Source organism: Canis lupus, chromosome 34, assembly GCF_048164855.1.
Source record: "Canis lupus baileyi chromosome 34, mCanLup2.hap1, whole genome shotgun sequence".
Taxonomy (NCBI): domain Eukaryota; kingdom Metazoa; phylum Chordata; class Mammalia; order Carnivora; family Canidae; genus Canis; species Canis lupus.
In genome coordinates, this window is record NC_132871.1 from 25,742,269 (window position 1) to 25,754,738 (window position 12,470).

Consider the following 12,470-nt stretch of genomic DNA (forward strand, 5'->3'; position numbering starts at 1 on the left):
TAATTACTTTTAAAAATCTAATCAAATATCATGGTAATAGTTTCAGCATCTTATGTTTTATTTTACATTACTATATTAATGTATTTTATTTGCATTGGATTTATAAACTATGTATTTGTGTACTTCTCATTTAAAATACTCAATTTAGAATTGAATTTCAGTAGCGTTAGTGAAGTTTTAAATGAACATTTATAAAAAAGATGAATTTTTGTATTATGAGATTAATATTATGAGATACCTATATATTGTAAAATTCATCCCAAATTTATCCCAAAATTTAGCCATATGTTGCCTAGGTTTACAGAATGAGTATAAAAATGAGCAAATACAGAAATGGTCAATTATATATATGTGAGTATTATTTGTCATAAATCCATAGAATTGAGCCAGTTTGTTCTGGCCAGTAAAATACTTGATCACATTGTTTATGATCAAGCATAAGATGAGCTTTACTATAAGATAACTGATAAAACAGAACAGCTTTTTAATCCATGGTAACAAAAATATTCTAATTACTTTCAAAATAATTTCTAACTTTATAAGTGTTACTAAAATTGAAGTCAGGCATGTAATATTTATCTCCTTTGCTATCTGTTCCCAGTAGTGAAATCTATCTGCTTACTAAAGGCATAATAAGTGTGAAGTCACTTATATATTAATTTTTAAAGCACTGGACACCCATAGCTTAATTATATGCATCATTTTTTAACAGCAACAGAGTCAGTACAGAAGGAAGCTCTTTGACGCTTCTCACTCTTTGCGTTCGATGATGTTTGGCCAGGATCGTTACAGACGCCGGTACTGGATTCTTCCCCAATGTGGGGGGATTTTTGTAGAAGGCATGGAGAGTGGTGAAGGTAGGAACTATTAATCTGTTACAAAATAATATAAGAAACCACATTTTTAAAAAGCCTGTTGCTCCTTCAAAATATTTTGTGCTTCCAGTATCAAATTTGCTTTATGAGTAAACATTGTAAAACCTTGCTTCCCATTTCTTTTGAACTCATAATGCCTCTTTCACTGATAAATATTCCTTCCCTGTTCATGATTTCTCTTCTGCCGCTCTTTCTGACATCAAACATAAACTATTCTTCCCCTATTTAGTGGACTAGGATCTTCACCTGCAGTATTATCCCTTAGGGTTGCTTCTCCATTTTTTTCTCCCTTCCCATTGTCAAATTTTTAACATGTGGTTTATTCTTTAATCTTTGCAACAACCATCTATCCTAACAGTGTCCCTGGAGATCACTTGCTTGAACTAAGATCCTTTTCATAATCCTCATTCACCTTAAAATCTTGTTCATGTTTGAAATTTATGATCACTTTCCTTCTCTATTAAACTTTGTTCTTTTTTGAGTTTTGTGTTACCACACAGTCCTTGATGTTTTACCTTTATACTATTCTCTTGCTGCCTCCACTTGTGTTACATTAACTAACTCAGTACACAGTGCATTTATGTGCTGGATAAACCTTGAATTGAGCTTCTTAGAACCATATATTTGGATGTTTCCAAATGTTTAAAATCTGATGGGACTAAGAGTATTATATCAGTGCTTATAAGTTTAAGGATGTAGATATAGCTCCATGGTAATGCATGTAGGCAAAAACTTCTCTCAACACATTTTTTTGAATGCCCACTTTATGCCAGGCATTTTAGGCACTACAAGAAGTTCAGAGATACATAAAATATAATCCGTGCCTAGTAGTAGTTTAACAGTCCAATGGAAAGAGGAGATTGATTGATCACATAGATGTCCAGACCCAAATTTTTATCAAGTAGTTGTTTTTAGCAATGGAACCACCCTTTTTTAAAATAAAAATATTTGCAGGAAGGCAGTTAATAATGCATGTAAAGTACTTAGAGTAGTGTTTGGCATGTAAGCATTGTTGGCATATAGTAAACAGTGTTTTACATAATAATATATTTCCTATGACTTCAAATTAGGTGAAGTAAGAGTATAAAATCATGTATTGGAATGATACATGAAAGTCATGCTCTGCCTTTCCAGGGCAAGGTTGCTAATGGAGCCAGAGACAGTACATGGAAGCTTCAGCTGCATTTTATTTCTTTTCAAAAATTGATGTTGATGGGCCTGTATGTTGATTGAACAGAATAGTATGGTGGGTTCCTTTTTTAACTGTTTGCTTAAAATATTTTTACTTTAAAATATTTTATTTTAACATGGAAAAATATTAATAAGTGGGACTACATTAGTCTAAAAAGTTTTTGCACAGCAGAGGAAACCATCAGCAAAATGAAAAAGCAATCTACTGAGTGGGAGAAAATATTTATAAATCTTATATTTGATAAGGGACTAATAACCAAAATACGTAGAGAACTCATGTGACTCAAAGCAGAAAAACGATCTGATTAAAAAATGGGCAGATCTGAATGGACATCTTTTCAAAGAAAACATACACATGGCCAACAGGCACATGAAAAGGTACTCAACATCACTAATCATCAGAAAAATGCAAATCAAAACCACAATGAGATCTCACCTCACACCTGTTAGAATGGCTAGGATCAAGAAGACAAGAAACAACAAATGTTGGTGACAATATGAAGAAAAGGGAACCCTTGTACACTGTTGGTAGAGATGTAAATTGGTGTAGCCTGTGGAAAAAGAGTATGAGGGCTCCTCAAAAAATTAAAAATAGAACTACCATATGATCCGGCAGTTCTGCTTCTGGAAATACTCCTGTGTTCACTGCATCATTATTCACAAGAGCCAAGATACGGAAACAACTTATATGTCCATCAGTGAATGAATGGATGAAGATAATGTGGTCTGTGTGCGCACACACACGCACCATAGGGAATGTTACTCAGCCATAAAAAGAATGAAATCTTGCTATTTGCCACAACATGGATGGCCCGCGAGAATAATATGCTAAGTGAAGTCAGGTAGAAAAAGACAAATACCATATGATCTCTCTTATATATGTAATCTAAAAAAATAAGAAGAAGAAAAGAAAACCAAGCTCATAGATATAAAAAATTGGTGGTTGCCAGGGTGCATGTGTGAGTGGAGGGGGGTCATAGAAGAAATGGGTTAAATGGGTTAACTGGTTTTTTTGGTTTTTAGTTTAAATAAATTGTTTAAATTTTTTAAATCTTATGCAGAACCCCAGTAACTAACAAAAACAGAATTATTCTGGATGGTGTATTTGGGGAACTCCTAGACTTTCCAAATAGACCTATATCCTAATATATTTGCTTTCCAATAATCCAGGGGTAGTCCCAAAGGCAACTCTAGGAAAAGTTAGAACTTTGCAAATCAGAATGAGGCCAGAGGTAATCAAAGGTATAAAAACAAAGTCCCTATAACAGAGAAATGTTATATAGCCTACTTTAATATTTTATCATAATTTTTGGCATATATGGGCATCTCTACCACTAGACTATAAGCTCTTGAAGGCAGAGACTAATATAGGTTGGGGAACTACACTGAAATAATCTGGGAGTAAGTACACATTGGACTGGGAAAAAAAGAAGGGGATGGGGAAATTAATTGTGTGCTCATTCTAGTAGCCTAGATAAAAAGTAGTAGGAAGGCCCTAAGCTCAGGTGCAAACAAGGAACATGGAAGGACTGCGATATATTAAAGGTAGAATTCTTAGGAGAAATTATTGAATATGATATAAGTGGAATCAGAGAGAAATTTGATGAATTAATCCTCAGTGGAAAATTGTGATTTCTTAAAAGCTCTATCAGAGAGGCCAAGAGGAAGAACTTGTTTAGAATGATGGTTTTAGTATAGAAATCTATATTGTATTTAAGTATAATTCACATAGTGTTATTAGTTTCAGGTGTACAATATAATGATTCAATAATTCTATACTCAGGGCTCATCAAGATAAGTGTACTCTTTTTCTTTAATATTATTTATTTATTTGAGAGAAAGAGAACACGAACAGGGGGAGGGGCAGAGGGAGAAGCAGACTCCCTGCTAAGCATGGGGCTCGACCTGGGGCTCATTCTCAGGATCCTGAGATCATGACCTGAGCTGAAATCAGGCACTTAACCAACTAAGGTACCCAAGTGCCCCAAGATAAGTATACTGATAATCCTCTTTTTTCATTCATACCCCAACCCACCTCCACTCTGCTACCACCAGTTTGTTTTCTGTATTTAAGAGTCTGGGAGATTTTTTTGTCTCTTTTTGTCTTTGTTCATTTGTTTAGATTCTTAAATTCCACACGAGTGAAATCCTATGGTATTTGTCTTTTTTTCACTGACTTATTTCACCTAGCATTATACCTTCTAGGTGTATCTACATTGTTACAAATGGCAGGATTTCTTTTTTATGGCTGAGCAATATTCCAGCAATGTGTGTTACACCATACACGAAAATAAATTCAAAATGAATTAAGACCTAAATGTAAGACTCTCCTAGAGGAGAGTACCTCTTTGACATCAGCCATCGCAGCTTCTTACTAGATATGTCTCCTGAAGCAAGAGAAACAAAAGCAAAAATAAACTATAGGACTTTATCAAAATTAAAAGCTTCTGCACAACAAAGGAAACAATCAACAAAACTAAAAGTCAACCTATGGAATTAGAGAAGATATTTACAAATGACATACCTGATAAAAGATTAGTATCCAAAATACATAAAGAACTTATAAAATTCAGTACTCAAAAAAAACATAATCCAGTTTTTAAAATGGGCAGAAGACATAAATGGATATTTTTTCAAAAAGGCTATAGAGATGGCAAACAGACACATGAAAAGATACTCAGCATCACTCATCATCAGAAAAATACTGCCATGAAATATCACCTCACACCTGTCAGAATGGGTAAAATTAGCAACACAAGAAATAGTACGTGTTGGCAAGGATGTGGAGAAAGGGGAACCCTCTTACACTGTTGGTGGGAATGCAAACTGGTGCAGCCATGTAGAAAACAGTATGGCATTTCCTCAGAAAATAGAACTGCCCACTAGTCCAGCAAGTGCACTACAGGTATTTACCCAGAGAACACAGAAATACAGACTCAAATGGGTACATGCATCCCAGTGTTTATAGCAGGGTTATTTACAATACCCAAATTATGGAAAGAGCCTAAATGTCCCATCAACTGGTGAATGGATAAAGAAGTAATGTGTACACACACACACACACACACACACACACACACACAGTGGAATATTACTCAGCCATTAAAAGGAATAGAGTGTTGCCATTTGCAGTGACATGGATAGAGCTAGAGAGTAGTCTGAAGTTAATCTCTTTTCAACACTGCTGAAATCAGTTCTTTATTAATACGTACATAGATTACTACTGCTGTCCCCAACTCTCTATATACTTCCTTCCTTCCATCATGTCATGTCTCTACTCCAAAACCTTGAATGACTCCCTTTTGCTGATAAGATGATGTAGTAAGCCTGTATACAACCTAGCATTTAAACATTCAAAACCTTCTATAATACTGACTTCAAAATATCTTTGCACTGTTCTCTAATATGAATTGATATAGACCAGTCTACTCACATTGCTTAACACATGTGCATTTCTCCATCTTTACATACTTTGCATACTTTGTTTTGCCACATTCCGTTCAATATAATACTATCTTGCCTTTCCTTCATCTAAATTTCACCTTTCTTGATCCAGCTCAATTTCTAGTCCTTTTATAAATTCTTCTGTAGCTTCTGTAAGTGGAAATAATTTTTAGTCTTGGTGAACTCCTAGAAAACCAAATAATTATACCATTATCTTAACAATTGATATTCATACTGCTTATATTATTTAAGTTTTATAATTGTCATATGTACTTTTGATGCTTCCTACTGTTAACATAGTACTTTATATATCACAGACACATTAAAAATAAGAAAGTAATTAGGGACGCCTGGGTGGCTTAGCGGTTGACCGTCGGTCTTCAGCTCAGGGCATGATCCCAGGATCCGAGATTGAGTCCCACATCGGGCTCCCTGTAAGGAGCCTGCTTCTCCGTCTACCTATGCCTCTGCCTCTGTGTGTGTGTGTGTGTGTGTGTCTCTCATGAATAAATAAAATAGTACTTAAATGTCTTTATAAGGTTTATAAGAATAACTTATGGGAAACATTTTAATTTTAGACCTCTCAGATTAAATCACATTTATTGAATTTTTATTTATTGGACCTCAGTTTCTGTTCAGGCCCTACCACTTACCCTCTCTGGACCTTGATTTCTCTTTCTACGAAAGGATTTAAATAGGCTCTGTAAAATTCTTTAATTGTTATCATGTCAAATAATGGATTTAAGAGAGCTACAAAATGATACATAAATATTAATGGTACTTTTTACTATATTATTTGTGGTCATTGCATGGTACAGGGGAAAAGTTGGAATAAATTTTCACTTAAAGGTTATTTTCTCATATGATTTTTATTCATTCACTGATGATTGTGAATCAGCTATCAGCACTTTCATACGTACTATGAAAGTTATAAAATAAATAACATGTACATTCCTTCTTATCTGGCAGCTAATTAAAATAGAATAAAACCTTTATGATATTAATCATCAAGTGTTTAATGTGCACTTATATTGTGCCTTGTACTAAGTAGTATGGAGATATAAAAGAATCAATTAACCTGTCTCTATCCAGAAAGAACTCACAATCTAATTGGAAAGATATACCATACATGAGGACAAAGAACAAGAGCATATTAGTGTGCACCATAGGCAAGTAGTATATCTGAGAGGCAAGGCTGATAAGGATGAATAAGTACTAACTGGGAGAAACTACTATAAAATAAGTAGTTATTAAAAGTTAATACAGTATTTACAATATGCAGTACTCTATTCCTTGCATTTATCACTTTTTAAGTTATCTAAAAGCACAATATGTTCTTAATGAAGTTTAGATTTAACAACGTTCATCCATTTAAAAGTTTACATCCACAAGTTTAAAAAAAATAAGTGCCCAAGTATTTTTTAAAATCCCTATAATAGCTTTATCCAAAGAGAAGATATCAGATCTTGGATTACCTCCAAAGAAAACTATTAATTAAATTCATGTTGTATAAGATCCAAGATAACTCACACCACAAGTGAAACACACAGTGCACATAACAACAACGTTTATCAGTATGTTAACTCTAGCGTAGAGACATAACAAAGCATATAGGATCTGCTAAAGCCCCCATATTGGTTCCATAGGAGTGTTCAGTTCTAGACTAGACAAGCAACAAGGTCACCTCAAGAGAAAGATGCCTTCCTTCATATTTTGTATTTTTAGATTAGTCCAAGAGGAGATAGAAAACCCTTTGTTTCTCTAAGCAGCAATATATATATCAAAGGACCTCTGCACCTAGAAACAGCAGTAGGAGGTACAAATAAAGGGCAGATCCCACATACTGAGAGCCTTGGGAACAGTGCCAAACATCAGCTAAAGGCCCTGCTGTCCCTCTGCAAACTAGCTCAGTGACTAATCTGGCTTGCTGATGGACCTCAGGGAAGAGAAGAAGAGCACTTATAGCCAGTTAGCTAAAACTGAGGGTTTATTCCCCTTTAGTCCACCCCCTGACCTTTGGCGTAGCTCACTAGATGTATGCCTTCCCATCTAGAACAGTTATTAATTGGGTTTTAAATGGTGCCTTCTGAAGGAGACATCAGATAAAATTCCAGAACAAACAATATTCCACACCATTAGTAGATTTAGAGTTCCCCTTAGCCATTTGTCCATAGTACATTCAACAAAGGGTCCAAAACGATGCATTTATAATATTACTCAGGTCAAGGAACCAATGCTAATGTGTTCACTGAATAGAGCCCAAGCCTTCTCGATGGCAGTGTCCCCCAGGGTAGCTGATTTGGGGTCATACCCTCAGCTTCATGGGTGCCGATTCAAGGAAAGAGCCCTGGTGCAAAATAATGAAAGCTCGTATCCCTGTATACCTGTCAACTTAGAGGTAGGTTCTGCTGCTGACATTAGAGATCATAGCTGGGAAAGTCTCCAGTGCCTTTTAGATCTTGAGTCACTATTAGCACCATACTCTAACCAGCTAGGCTAACCAGCCAGTTTGAGTCATGATCAAAGGTCTCATAGTTATTTACAAAGTGTCCAGACAATGTTATGTCCGGGTAGTAGGCAGGAAGGCCCTGTTTTTCACGTAAGAAAACAAGTTCCATTGGATCACAGTGCCAGCCAGTCTGGTTCAAGGCTGCATTTTGTATCCACATGGCATTTACGCTCCCCTGGGATTAGCACACTGCCAGTGTGCTGTAGGTCCAAAGTAGATGCCCCTGATGTGGGAAATGGATCACTGGGAGCTCAAATGCCAGGATATGAGTGTCCTTCTGTTTCAAAGAAGATAAAGAGAGTTTTACACAGTATAATTAGTAAGGACAGAATTATGGATAACCCAAGCAAATGAAGACTCTGGAGTAATGAGTAATTCCTGTGGTATTGTCTGGGAGTGGAATACCCAGAAGGTCCTCCATAATTAAATAGGTTGAGGATGACAAATACAACATCCTGATAGCTTTGGAATAAGTGTCATTGCGTGGGATAGCAGTAGAGGGTTATTCAGTACAGTTTGTTACTATCTGCAAAAGGCAACAAGATAATTATTCACGCTACATCCACCCTCTCACCTTCTGTGGTCAGGCATGTTTATGCCCATGCCACGCCCATCATTATCTTTAGTGGTGATTTATACAGTCTGTCCTTCTTTTCCGGAACAGTAAGTTCCTCTTGAAACCAGGAGGTGCCATTTTCCCACCAAAGATGTCCTCTAGACAGAATATACTGTGTGAATATAAGGACTGCAGAAAATCTCCTGCTTGTAGAGTGAGTGCACAACAAAAACTCTTGTATTTAGAACTGTTTTGGAGTACCAAGAGAGAATCAAAATTGCCCCTCCTACTGGTGTTGCTTGTGTCATCTGGAAAGCAAGAGAATATCGACATTTGTATCCATCCACTCATCTGTAATATGAACAACAGGAACCTTCCAGCCCCTGTTGAAAGATACCAAAAAAGGAGAGGTCACAACAAATATGTCCAACTGATAGGTGGACATGCTTGTGCAGGACTTAAAATACTCTAGTATTTCCGTGCCAGTTATGCAGTCTGATAAAGGAACAATTGGAGTTCACACAAAAGATCCAAGAGCCTTTTGCAGTGATGGTGATTCTGGGCTTTGAGCCATAGGTAACAACCAGCTCCTAGCCCCAATAAAGGAATTTGGTTGTAGAGGCTCTTTTGCATTCTGAAACAGTAATACTTGGTCCCTCATTTCTAGCAAGCTCCTAAATGTTTGAGGCTCTTCTCCTTTCCAGCAGAGTGAACTGAGGAGTGTGGTTAGCAATCCCTTGGAAGGAGACCCAGAGACAGAGCCCAGCCCTAGTCCTTCTTAGAACCCAGATCAGGAACAAAGAAAGCCTAGCTTCTGAAGTTGACTCAAACTCATAAGGTGGAGCTACTGACTTAATATTCCCACCCGTAACCCCATTTCAAGAGTTGAAATGATACAGGGTATTCCCTTAGGTTCAACGTGTTCCAAGTCCTTTCCTCAAGAGTCTAGAGACTGTGAGATCGTACCAGATGGTCAGTAGGGGTGAGCCTCAACAGCTGTAGTCTCTGAAATACAGTCCTTCCCAGGCACCTACTTCACCTAATCTTCGGGCGAATACCCCTGTCTGAACAATTCTTCAAGTCTGTGGCCATTGGATCTTTTGTGTCTCATCTCACAGGTCTCTTTATTGACTCTCTCACTAGGTCTTTTAGGCTTTTGAAGCGGATAACACTTCCACACTCTAGAATTACACAACCCATCAACTCTGTCTTACCAATCCTTCTCTTTATGAGCAATACTACATTTATTGCTGTGAGGGAGTCTCTGCCAGAAGTCTAGCCTATTTTCTCCTTCCTTTGTTCCTTTTTTCTTTTTATTTTGTCTAGAAACCTGTGCCAGTTTAGGCTGTCTCTTTCCATTTTCTCCCCTAAAATGGGACTTGTATGACCTGAAAGAACTATTTCTTTTCTAACATTGTCTCTCGATGAAGGAGTAAAGTCAAAGCCATTGTCCACTTAGGTGGATCTTTTCTGATTCTGTCATTTAACATTCTTGGCACCAAGAGTATATTGTCTGGCCTTCCCCTCTCAAGCCCTGGATTTTCTTATAATCATGCTGTATCCTATAAGGATCTAGTCCACATCACATTCAAGAGTCTCAGGCATCTATTTTACAAAGCTACCAAGCATCCAGTTTGAAAAGGGTCGCAATACCTGTCCCAGCACTACTAGTCAACCCAGACTGCTGATTCTGTAACAAGGGCATGTGTTTCCCCCTCCTCCACTTGTTTAAATCTCACTGTTGTTCCTTCGTCATGCAAACAAGCAAACGAAGCTTCTAAGGATCCTTCCAAGTGCTGCTTATGGTGGCGGACCTGTTGAAAACCTAACTTTTCTTTACTGCTTGTTGCTGGATTTCCTCCTGCTGGTATTCCCACTCAGGCTCCTGTAGAGCATACCTCACAATAATTGGCTTCATGTCACAAGGGCTAGTTGCTTCATCATATCACAACAGAGGAATTGTGGGCGCTTGCCCCACTTTACCTTCTAAAGGGGCTGCCATCACCCTTTCTGGTTCATACTCTACTTTAGGACTCATGCAAATCTCTAAGCTAATAAGGAAGGAGGGATAGAACTGAATTTGAAGCCACCTTATTGCCACTAGACTCCCGGTTTAGTGTACATTTTAAAGCTACTGCCATCCTTGGCACAGCTACTAAGACCATCCTAACTCCAAGTGAATTAAATGCTGACCCCAAGAAGAAAATCTTCCACCCCTGCATACTCCCCTTCCAGAAATCCATGACAGTAGGACTTTGTTGGACACCAACTGTTATACAGAATGCATGGTTACAAAAACCACTAATGACACACATGGCGCTAACTGTAGCAAAGTTTATTAGTAAAGGCAATTTATAGGCAGAGAAATAATAGTACAAAGGATCTTCAGGTCCCATAGTGGTTCCATAGGACTTGGACATGTGACAAGAACACTCCGAGAGATTAAACACTATACCCTACATCTTGTTCTGCATTGATGGGTTATTAGGAGAAAGGATAGAAAGCAAGCACTTAGTTTCTCTAGCAGTAAACCTCTTAAGGGATCTTCGGGTTTAGGAACAGTCACTAAATGGTATGCATACCAAGAAGCAACGTGTAGATACCTAGTTCCCTGAGAATAGTGTTGACATTAGCTAGCTAAAGGCTCTACAGTCCTTTTGATGGCCCTTAGAAAAGTGGGAAGGAAGTAAGCCCCATGGCCAACTCAGCTAAAACCAAGGATTTGTTTCTATTAATTCACTATATATATTTAACCATTGGGGTAAGTTAGATTGTAGATCATTTATTTGGTATTGGAAGGAAAATGAAACAAGTTTGTTGTTAAATTTACACACACATACATGCACACACTCTGTGATGTGAATGTTGCTCTTCCATTTGGTATTAAGATCTGGTTACAGGGACACCCAGGTGGCTCAGCGGTTGAGCATTTGCCTTTGGCTCAGGGCGTGATCCCGGAGTCCTGGGATTGAGTCCCACATCAGGCTCCTTGCATGGAGTCTACTTCTCGCTCTGCCTGTGTCTCTGCCTCTCTCTCTGTGTATCTCATGAATGAATAAATAAAATCTTTAAAAAAAAAAAAAAAGATGTGGTTACAACATTAGGTCTAGAAGTATAAAACATAATAATTCCTGTTACGGATATGTGGGGGACTCTTACCTGAAGGGAGAGGGTATTATGGTATCAAACATCTTTTTTTAAATTCCTGAATCTAAATTCATTCATTCATTCATTCATTTCTGAATCAGACTGGGAAGGAACAATCCTAGAGAGATAAAATGATGAGAATCTGCTTCCTTTAGTCTTCTCCACAGTAATAGCAAGAAATCTCCTAGGAGCTGGGTCATGGTAGCACTCTCGACCTGAAGACTGCTAACAAGCAGTGCAAGTATTCCTGAGGTTATGCTATACTGAAGAGGAAAGTGCCTTTGAGTCCAGTGAGGAAGCCATTGCATAGAGACCCATATTCCATGCCAGGGTTTTTGCATTCCTTATGTTCTTTATCTGTGTTTTACTTATAGTGAAATAAAATTTATTTGAAGGTTATATAGCTTGCTTCAGCCCAACTAAAGAGAGCCAAAGGAAAAATTTTCACTTGAACTTAGAGTGGTAGACCCCTAGTGTCCAGTGACAACTGTTAGATGAACTGAGAGGGTTCAAAGTGATTCTGATAAAACCCAAGAAGACATAGTCCCTTTCCAGTAGAAAACATGATATTCTTTTTAGGATTTGTTTTAATTGAGAAATGGTATTTTGTTTGTCATTATGCACTTACATTTACTACCAGGGAAATGAATCAAGCAAACAGTAGTCCCTATTTCATCTCTTGTCTTTCTCTTCTTCATTCTGTCTTGAAGATGTTTTATTAATACTCATTGGCACATGTCGAGAAGGA

General features: G+C 37.4%; 1 protein-coding gene and 1 long non-coding RNA gene across 33 annotated transcripts in view; one reads left to right on the top strand and one right to left on the bottom strand.

Moving 5' to 3' along the window:
- The window catches only part of BAZ2B (bromodomain adjacent to zinc finger domain 2B), a 292,931-nt gene that overhangs the window by 254,447 nt on the left and 26,014 nt on the right, over positions 1-12,470 (top strand). For all 32 annotated transcript variants that reach the window (XM_072811219.1, XM_072811225.1, XM_072811199.1 and 29 more), the window contains one exon: positions 713-857. In XM_072811219.1, the coding sequence (XP_072667320.1) occupies positions 713-857 (145 nt within the window). The remainder of the gene's footprint in view (positions 1-712; positions 858-12,470) is intronic.
- Positions 727-10,437, bottom strand: LOC140624396 (uncharacterized). The gene is made up of 4 exons (XR_012023872.1): positions 10,229-10,437; positions 8,594-8,958; positions 5,500-5,696; positions 727-872 (listed from the first exon to the last, which is right to left on the bottom strand). It is a non-coding gene; the product is annotated as an uncharacterized lncRNA (long non-coding RNA).